Here is a 10,905-nt window from a genome sequence, read left to right as displayed (position 1 = left end):
CCTACTCTATCAACACTGTCTGGAAAGGAAATTAAAATAGAAAATACACAATGTAAAAAAGTCCCTTTTTCCTGAAAGAAGAAAATAACATTAAAATTAATTGCAATACCCAAAAGGCATTTACAAATCTCAACAACATTCTCTAATCTTTTATTTTAAAATTATGTTGTTTTCATTTATGGCCAGGGATGCATAATATTTTATGGAGTGTGAGATCATCTGTTTAAGCACATCCATGATTAGATCTGTACAATGTCCCATGCTGGTAAAAACAAAACCACAAAATGAAATAGTAATATGTTCATAATGAAAACAGCATTTTCATGACACAGCAGAATTGGATATTCCTGAGATCGCCCTGAGCTTTAAACACAACACCAAGAAAGGATTTCACTGTGTGAAGGTGGAATTGGGATGCCTTCTGTTAACGCAGCACAAGAAATGTGGCAAATTTCAATATGAAAAGGAAGATTAATTCTCTGAGTCCTCCCTCTGTGTGCACAGCACTCAGAGAAGCATGCTGTGTGTAGGATGGCACCACTGGCCCCAGCTACTGCTTTCAGTGATGGAATAAGAATGAATCTGGAGGGAATGAGAAAAATCTTTCATTCCAAGTAACACACTAGAGAATACTTCATGTTTCTGCCTTACCTCCCAGCCATGCAATCTGCAGTCCCAGTAAGACCCCATCTCTAGCCAGCAGCCAAGCCGGGGCACCTGGTGCCCGCCTCTGCCAGCCCTCCTGTGCCAGGTGAGCCAACTCACCTGAACTTCTAGATTTTACAGAGCACCACCATTTTCCTAACTTCCACAGATGTTCAGAAAGTAAGCAAGGCATTCCAGTTTTTCACTTTAACCAGCTCTCACTGCCTTATGCCCTGGCAGCAGTTTCCTGGATCTCTGCACTAGTGTGTGCAATTTTTATTTTTTTAATTAAGAAAAGAACACTTTTTTTTTTCTTGATAGCACCTAAGGCCTTCATAGACTAAGGCCCTAATTTCTCCAGGGTCCCTGCTCTAGGACAAACCTTGCAACACAACTGTCACCATGCTGGAAAGCCCTGGGCTCTGATGCCTGTTGCTGTGCACCGATGCACACAGCAGGGCTTGGAGAGCCTGGGAACCCTGGCCTGAAACAAACCAAAGCAAAGAAATCCCCTCCCCCAGAAACTTGCTCCTGGGGAAATTCTGTTCCATTTCCTCATCGGGTGCACTGTGTTCTCAGCTGACACGGACCAGCACAGAGGTGGAAAGCTGCTGTGACTGGGATGCAAGCACTGCTGAGAGTGCCTCACCAAACTAAAAGCAATCTTAACTCAAGCCTTTGAAGCCACAAATATTCCTTTTAGTGCTTGGCTGGCACAACTTTGCGTGAACAGAAGCCAGCCACCTGAGCACAGCCTTGTGACACCCAAAAAGAAGCTGGTGGAACCCGTCTGTGCTGTGAGAAGTGCCCCGGTCCTCAAAGCCGCACTGTAGCAGGCACGTAGACGCACCAACAGCGCCCAGCTCATGCCTGGTTTGGAGCCTTCAGGAGTCTTTCATAGCGAAAGTGAAGCCAAACTATAAAACTGCGTTCTACCCTCACCCACAAACGAGAAGGAAAGCTTGAGACATAAATACATAAAATCCATTTCTGTTACTTCATTGCTGTTTCCTTTCCAGCTGACTGCTGCGTCCCTGAATAGAAGCCTCGGCTGGAGCCAAGAACACTGGATATTCGCTGGCACCGCGCCCTGAGGCCTAAGGGCAATGCTAAGGAGATACCACAAGCAGTGGAGTAATGCATGTGACATCAGCACAAACAAGGACATGTGATGTTTCTTTTAAGCCATTCCAGATTTAAAAACCCTACAGAGTTCCCATAAAAGGATTTTTTTTTCCCTTATTAACTCTGTGGGCTTGAAGACCTTGTTTACATTATCTTAAACAACAAAAACAAAACTAAACTAAACAAAAACACCAACAAAAAACCCAACACGTTCCAGCAGACAATGGAAGAATTTACAGGCTGCTAATATAATCTGTGTATTCTATAAAGCGTGTTTCTGGCTGGTGGCAAGTGAGCCCAAGGAAGTTGCAGGCTTTATCACGAGCAGGGAGATAACCAGTGCTGCTCTAATGCACTCAAGGAATGCTGCAGAAACGGAGCTCCTTTTTGCGCTGAGACATTACAAAATGAAAATGGCAGATTACTGTATCAGATACTGTATCAGTTGCATTCCATTTGAGCATGCACTTGTGCTTTGCATCAGGCTTGATTTGATGGAGAACAGAGAAAGGGCCCCTGTTCCGTTGCTGCTGCACGCCAGGATTACCTCTGGATAGCAGACCCTGGTTTCAAACCAAGCGAGCGCCAGGAACAAAGGAAAAATCGGCAATACGTAAATAGTCTAGTCAGCTACATGTGGGGGAAGCAATTTTTACTTCAAAAACAGAGAGGAATTCCAGCCTCCACAACTTTTAAAAGCCCCATGGGAGCACACTGTCTGCGAGCTTCAGCTGGAACCTCCTCGCCACGCAGCCATCACCTGACGTAACAATGGCAGTACACAAAAACAACCTCATACAGGGGAAGAGGAGAAAAACAGCAAAGCTTCTCCTGGCACCGTCTTACTGAACCATCTGTCTTATTGCATGGTTCTGTCTGTAAAATCACGCAAGCTATGCCAAGAGGGTGTAGCATAAACAGAACTGAGTCTTGTTTCACCCTGTGCAAGAGTAAAAAGCCTCTTGAAATACCGTCCTCTTTGTGCTTGGCCCCTGTGCAGTGATTTACCACTTCTGCGAACCACAAGACGGCCGTGCCGTACGATCCACCTTTGCACAAGCAGCCGGGACAGCCAAGCTGTAGAACAGAACCCCTCCAGTTCTTCAAGTGTCCTTGGTCTCTGATCCACCTAACGACTCTGCTAGCAGGGGTTAGCAAAGCACAGCCACTAACGAGCATTATTAGCATTGCAGTCCTAGCAGAGATGGAACGGCCAAGACCGCTTGCACCACGTAGCAGTCACGCAGGGGGGGCAACGAGAGGCCCTTACAAGAGCTACTGTACGGTGGCTGGAGTGTGCACGGCTGTGTCAACACTCTCATAATCTGCACGGTTAAAAATAGTCGATTTGGTGTCAGTTGCAAAAAGATTCTTCTCTCTATTCTCATCTCTGCTTCCCCACAGCAGTCTACCTACTCCACCTGTTCTGGAGAGTTTGATATGTCAGTGTATTCCCCTCTCTCCTCAGAAAGGTAAATTTGTCTTTGCGTTAGATACCATCTGCCCATGATTACAATTTACTTGTTTGCATGTCAGGCTAATTTAAAGTACCTCTGCATTTGTATCCTACCACATGAGATTTATGAGTGCAGTTCCTAGCTCCACTTCTTGCTTGCCACTCATGCTATACTGAGTACAATAAGCACACAGAGCTTCCTGCAGCAGGCAGACAGCTTTCTGGGCATCTCGAGTTAATATTGACAGTTAATGTCAAAGTATCGCAGACCAGCCAGTCTCCAGCACTGAGAACACACAATATCTGAAAAAGAAGAACTTCCACTGGCACAGACATGGCAAGAAACTTGCCTTTAAACAGAATCTTTGTAGCAACCTCCAGAAAAACAGACCCCTTCCATTTACAAAAGGTTTTGTAAATCACTACTAAAAAGTAGTTGCCTGAAACAAGCTGGGAATGTATGGTAAAATCCAAATGCAATCTCAGGGCTCTTTGCACCTGTGTTACGAGCACCTTTCAACAGATTCAGTAATATTGTTATGTCCCACGGTGAGGAGCAGGTTATCAGACAGCTGGGGAGGGGAGAAGGAACTCTGCCTATGGAGCAGGTCTCTGCCTGCCAGCAGCAACACGTGTGAGGTTCAAGACTGGCACCAGCTCTCAGGTTGCTACGACATCTTTACAGCATCTTGGGCCAACAGGACAGACCATGGGAAAAGAAAGCACTACAATCATGTAAAGTATGTTCTTTGAATGCCAAACGCATGTGCATGGAGCAAAGGTAAAGATCATTCCTGGAGCTCCCTTCTGCTATTCCTATAGCAGCCTATGTGAATTCCAGCAGACTTGGGTGCCTGTCCTAATAGGAAGGCAAAAAAGGCTGAACAGGAAGCTAAAGCAAGTCATGGTTGGCTTCTAGAGTCAATTCTTTTTTCTTTCTTTTTTCTGCATTTGGACAGACAAGATATGTTTTTCACAATTGTATTAACAAAAGAGACATAGCTGAACTGGATAGTTGAACCCTACTTCTTGTTCTGACAGAGAGAAGCAGCTAAAATCCAAGGCAGGTATTTTCATTCTGCCCCTCTGCAACGTTGGACTAAAGTTTTGGTGGCACTAAATAATACGTGAACAGCTTCTTCATTTAAAATGAAGGCTTTTGTTGTTCTACGCTAGTGCAAAGATTCGTTCTATCACACATTCACCAAATTCTCCCTGTTTTCAAGCCAGTTACCCCCAAAGCGGACTCATCCTGTAGTAACACCCAGCACACACAGGATTATCTTGGAGGAGGAGGAAGGAGAACGGGCTGGGCAGGCTGCGGCAGGAGCTCCTTGCTGAGAGCTAACTGTGCCTCCCCTCCCTTCCCCCTGTTCATACCACACATGCCCCAGGTTAATGGGGAATTTCTAACGCTCAATCTCTTGCCAAGTTTGTTCTCACTGTAGAGCTAGTTTTTTCCCTACTGGCTCGGGGAGCAGACCAGCTTTACCTAGCCCCCTTCCCGCACCCTGTTCTTTCCCCCTTTTCTGCCTGCTTCTCCCCCTCCTCCATTACACAGCTCTGACCATGTTAAACAATCTCCAGTCAATCCGACTGCCAGAAATTCTCCACAGCATCGTGGAAGGGAAAGAATGTGAAATTGAGGAATCACATGGCACTACACCTCCCCCTGCATATACCACCCACCCACCTCAAACAACAAAACAACACTGCCTGTCATCTGAAACCAAAGCCAGCGGTCCAGCCAAAAAAGCTCTTTTCCTAAGAATCCCAAGCAGCTGAGGCCCTTAAGTGATTGTATCCCTTCTGTGGGCCTCCAACAAATTTCAATAACTGCAAGACACAGTATTTCCTTCCCAAAAGCCAGTTTGGGAAGTATATCAAAGTAATAAAGTCTGAACAACTGAAACTGCTGTACACAAAAGCCAGCAGAAGTATTTCAACAATGTAAAGCTAAAAACCGAAGCCTGCTGCACCGCAGACTCCTCTGCTGTAAGGCTTTGTACTGGGTCTAGGGGTAGACAAAGGTTTTTCTGCGTGCCTCTTTCTCTGCTTACAGGGAAGGAAACTGTTAGCAGGGGAGATTTGTTTATCTAAACACAATGAACACTGACTGAAAAGGCAGATCCAAAGCTGCTTCAGACAAAGGAACGATGGATTCGCGTATCTGTACACTGAACTGAAAAGTTGAATTCCGCAGAGTCGCTGCATGGTACACTTCAGCTTATCCTAAGCTCTTTTTTTTCTCTTAATACTCAACAACCTCACTTGAAACAGAAGAGACAAGAAGAGACACGTCCTCATAGCCCCTCTCGCAGGTGGGGCAGAAGCAGACATTGAAGGGATCACGAAGAATGAGCTGTGGACTGAGAGCAGAGAGAACTGCTGACACTTACAGCATATCGGGACAGTTGTCGGGTTTTTCCAGCAGACCTCCTTCCATCACAAAGCGGAGCACTTGTTCATTGGTCATGCCTTGGTACGGCTGCTCCGCTAACGTTGCGATCTCCCAAAGTACAACACCGAAAGACCTGGAAAACAAATCAGAATTTTAGAAAGCCAGGCAGTCTTTACAAAAATATTTCTGTTAAATGATACTGAACAGAGAGGTGTCCACCGGTTTTCCTTCACAAAAAAAATCCAGTTGCTAAAGAGTACGCAGCTACGGTGATATCCATATGACCTAACATCAGAGACTGTTCACTGTAAACACCTCTCATCGATGGAGAGAAACAGGGTCCCAGTTCTGAACGCTCTTCAGAATGGCCTCTCCCTACTGACTCTGGAAGTAAAGACCAGGAATGCTACACCTCTGTTTTTCACACCATAATCTACAAGTCAGAGCTGGTCGTGATCACAATCATTCAGTGGTACAACGGTGACCTACACAGAACAAGCATAAGCAAGTAATTGGTTAAAAAAAGCCACTACAGCCTTGTTCAGACTTAGGGTACCTCAGGAGGTGGGAAGAACACTGGAGAGGGGAAAAGGCAAGATGCAGGGATGGGAAGAAGGGGAGGGAGGGAGACCGTCCTACCAACCTTCTAAACAGGTTGAGAAGTGGCAGAGGCTAGTTGTTTAAAGAGAGCTCAACAAGCCCCCCATGGTGATAGCAGGAAAAAAAAACACCATACATTTAAAAAACTAAACCCCAAATCTTCATGTAACGTCTCTCTCAGGTACTCCTGACAGCAGCTGAGAAGGCAAGAACGCAGAGCTCTAAGCTTTCATTCCACTGCAAGCTGCTTTTCATCAGAAATACTTGAGTCACACAAATCTGATTTAAAAGCTGCATTTTCCCCCTACCACTCCAGCCAGCTGAGAGCTAGACAGCAAATGCACACCACCACACCTGTGTATCTCATCTGCCTCACCGTTAAAAGCAAACAAACCAAACAACCTTCATCCCCCAGGCACAAAAACACTCTGAGTAATACTTTCCATCTATCACTCCGCTCTGGTTTCTTCCACATTCTGAGTCAAAGGTGCAAAGTAAGGATCAAGGCATTTAACATACAGGAGCAAGCAATGAAAGCAATTTGTGAAAAAGACGTAGAAGAAGTGCAAATGTTCTCCAGCTTCTTGTACAAAGACCCTCCTTTGCTGCTTCAGCAATAAAACATTCAAGCCCCAAGGAGAAACTCAGTTGCTCCTTTTGCAACATGTATGCAACCATCATCTTGAAACAGAGCTCCTTGCTCTGTCCAACTAACTACAAAGGACAGCAGGATTGAAAGAAGAAGTTGGTCTAATAATAGGAATTGATTACTCATGAATAAAAATAAGCATAGTTATCTAATTGGATAGTTTGGATGTGAGTATTGACACTTTCTAAAAATATTTCAATTTAAAATTAGTTTATTGAGCAGACAACTCCAATTGTCTGCCCTCATTGACCAGTCATCTACTCTTAGAGCTGGTGTGAACGAAAACCTAGATGCTATCTTGCCTTCTGCGGCTGAAGTGCTGAGTCAAGTTCAGAGACAGAAATGTAGTTTCAGTAGGGTACTGTTGTGAAACCAGGAGCCCGGTATTATTAGCTGGTTATGGCAGAGTGGTTTTTATTCTTCACTTATCCACTGTATCTGAAACGGCTCACAGCTGAAGCCAGAAGCCACGAACAGACTTGCAATTGTTTGCCTTTCAGGAAAGGGAGGGACTGAGGGTCAGCTCAACATTTTGGTGCCTCTGAAGCTACTTTGATCACTGCAGGAATAAGAAGAACAAGTTCTGTGCACCTCCTAGGCATATCATAATGCATGCACTTATGTTGCTCCTTCAAGGCAAATACTATCTCTGAAAGAATGCAAGATGCTGAAGACTTATTAATAGAAATACACCCTCATCCTGAACTGTATTACTTTCATTTTAAAACGTTCTCCTTCCCTAACTACAACAACAACAACAGTCTTATCTAATTACCTCATTCTTCAGCCTGAAGAGCAATAGAAGAATGAATTGCTAAAATAAAGCTCCACCCTTAAAAACCTCCAGACACTCTTCTGCAGTTTGCCATTTCACCTTACAGCTTATAAATCTTGGGCTCTGATCACTTGCACAGTTTTGTCTTTTTGACATTTTGGCTTCTAAAGCAGATCTCTAAGAACATGGAACCAGATGTCAAAATATCCTAGCAAAAAGGACAGAAAAGCAATCTCTACTTTTTTTTTTTTAAATTGAAGAAAATAAATGGCCCTTGAAACAGCCAAACAACAGTTTTCATGAAATAACTTCAAAACCTGAACTAATACAAGGACTCAGGTGATTCTTCCTGTCCTTCCAGACAATTCCAGTGTACAGTGGCTACTTCAGAAGTATTGAGAAGTAAACCAGAACGATCCTCTTAGCCATAAGCTGATCAAGTAACTAGACACAATTTCATGACAGTGATAAACTGAGCTCAGATACATTTCAAATTCAGATCCAAATTTCTGCATCTCTAGCTGTGGATACATGGCACATGGTGTCTGTTTAGAACACCTATACATTTGCATGTTCCTCAAGTTGAACCAGTTGTTTTGTACCTCAGGTAGCATACCTACGTGAACCAAAATTAAAAAAAAATAAAAATCACTTCTAACAAGACCACAAACCATTCCAATGAGAAGTTTAAATACTGATGAGCTCCATGGGCCTGTGGTCCAAAAGGCATTTTTTCATCTCTCAATGCTTTAAAGTAAAAAATCGTAAAATTCAACTCTTTTGTAAGTTTTCCAACCTCATCATTAGTAAAGCTACTTCCCTTTATGTGACTTCTGCAGCCTGGCTAAGATATTTTGCTCAGAGATTGTTGGACTATCCCACTAACAAACTGCAATATTGTTTCATCAGTCTTGCTTCGGACTAAGTGACCGATGAGTGCCACATCTTGTTGAAAGGAGAACGTGCATAACTGCTGCAGCAATTCAAGTATGGATTTAGTACTGATGCTTGATTTAGCACCTCTTTTTTTTCTGTGTGTGTGCATTTAGAATCCGAGCTAGGTTTAAACAACAATGTCACTTAAGAGGTACAGGTGGAAAGAAGAACTTGCATGAACAGCAGCCATACATCAATTAAGGTGAAGACCAGACCTACTACAGCCCTGAAACAAAGGCTGGAAGGGATGGCTAGACTTAAATGTTACTGTTTGGTGCTCATGGGCAAGCCTGCCTGCTCCTCACTTTAGTTCAGGCTTATATCTGGGGATTTTTCTAGTCATATATTTCATATTTGTCTGCTTTGTGAAGCCATTACTAGTTCCAGAATTCTTTTACCCCAGAGGGAAGGCTGAAAGCATGCTTGCATGGCTGTTAGATAAATGGCTGATACAGGGCTTCCCCTTCAACTCAAAGTGGCTATTTTCATTGCCTTCCAAGTTTGAAGATTACAGGGTACATAAATAAGTTATTAGCCACATGCAAAAGATGTAAGTAACACTCTGATGCTTTGCTTTTTCACTTGTTACTTAATTTCTCTTAGGAACCTTTCACTCAAAGTGGATGCTGTGGACTGCAGTCCACTGACTCCTCCAAAATCTTCAAGCTGTTTAGAGAAAATGCAGTTTACTACTAAAATACCATTCCTACTGACTTTTAGGCATTTGGAGGCAATCAGCTGCCAATTCTGTAACAGATCAGCAGTAAAAACATCTTGTTAGGAAGGCAGAGAAACCATAAAAGACGGAGTAGAGCTTTTGCCAGTACATATTCATCTTTTGCCAAGTCCTCCCTATCTTTCTGCAAAAGTTTGGGGGAGGGAGGGAGAGGGGAATGTTCCAGAGTATTATTTCTACTAAGAAGTTTATTTTGAAATTTCCTGAATGCCTCTATTAATAACTTCACAGATACAACCACTAAGCAATGTGCTTTTACAGAAAAAACTATTTCTGCATCTTGCGGTATATAAAGCAAGCAAACAAAGCCCCAAATGGAGAAGGATATACACAAGGGAGAACTCCGAAGGAAAAAAATAAAACTGCTAGTGTACACAAACTGTCTGCAGCAAAGCAGAGTTATTTACACAGAAGATTTTGATAGAAAAGCAGGTCAACACTATGAACCTTTCCATATTCTTGGCAACTTTTAATGCTTTTCTTGAGGAAGGGCAATTTGAAAAATGACAACTTGCTCTTCCAGGTGAAGGTAATGTTTTTCACTGCACAAGTGATTTTACAACCCACAGCAGGAAACACGCCACCACCTCCAGCTTTGGAAATCCATTTAAGACTGTCTCTGAGAGCAGAATTTAAACTCACGAGCCCTTGATTTTTGCAACGGAAACAATATAAAGCAGAATGATTCACAGTGGATAATGAGAGCTACCTGCGAAGGGACAGGAGAAGCTGTATACTGTCTATAAAACAAGAGAAGAGGCTAGAAACAGGAAGGGGAAAACAGTTTTTCAAAGCCCCTTTTTTGTTACCAGACATCGGAGTGCGTTGTGAAGACTCCATCTTTCAGTGATTCTGGGGACATCCAGCGGACTGGCAGCAAACCTTTCCCTCCTTTACGGTAATAATCTGTCTCGTAGATATCTCTTGTCATGCCAAAATCTAGAAGGTACAAGTTTTGTGAGCTCAAATCATGAAATACTGAACATTTCCCCTTACTACAAGCCCCTGTAGCCAGCAGACAATCATAGTTTGGTGCAAAGAGCCTTCAATCTGTTATCACAGGATTTTGCTTTGCAGAGCCTTTACTTGCCTTCGTAGGGCTGGTTAGCTTCTCTCCCAATGAAACTAACAAGTATTTTTACCACTGATTTCAGTGGGTCAGAACTGGATCCAGATCAAGTCTCAATGATTTAAATATATTAATAAGAAAAGTTCCAGGACCTATGTTCAAGCCTTGCAGCAAGCTAAGTCTTCTGAAGCTCACATCATTCACTACTCTATTCTCTAAATTCTATGATTATCTTTTCTTTTAGATTAAGGAGTGCAAATATGTCCATTAGTACTTAAATTGTCTTTAATTAAAGAACCTTACATTTTGAGGGAAATGATTCTTTTACTCTTTTCCTCTCTTGAAAGTTAATTCTCTTTTCTGATGTAATTTTCTATCTCAAATGCTATAGAGGATGAGGCTATTCATTTATGACTAATACAGATCAATATTAAAGCCACACTTCTGGCTATACATGTGTCCTTAGCTGTAAATACGTAAGCGTTTGCAAGACTTGTGCCTAACAAGGGCCCA

At 43.0% G+C, this 10,905-nt stretch overlaps 1 protein-coding gene across 2 annotated transcripts in view; it reads right to left on the bottom strand.

Moving 5' to 3' along the window:
• IGF1R (insulin like growth factor 1 receptor) overlaps positions 1–10,905 on the bottom strand; it is a 175,480-nt gene that overhangs the window by 7,951 nt on the left and 156,624 nt on the right. For both annotated transcript variants that reach the window (XM_068695769.1, XM_068695768.1), the window contains exons 19-20: positions 10,133–10,262; positions 5,626–5,760 (exon numbers count right to left, since the gene is read on the bottom strand). In XM_068695769.1, the coding sequence (XP_068551870.1) occupies positions 5,626–5,760; positions 10,133–10,262 (265 nt within the window). The remainder of the gene's footprint in view (positions 1–5,625; positions 5,761–10,132; positions 10,263–10,905) is intronic.

This window comes from Anas acuta, chromosome 12, assembly GCF_963932015.1.
Source record: "Anas acuta chromosome 12, bAnaAcu1.1, whole genome shotgun sequence".
In the NCBI taxonomy this organism is placed as follows: domain Eukaryota; kingdom Metazoa; phylum Chordata; class Aves; order Anseriformes; family Anatidae; genus Anas; species Anas acuta.
This window is presented reverse-complemented; position numbering and strand designations above follow the sequence as displayed.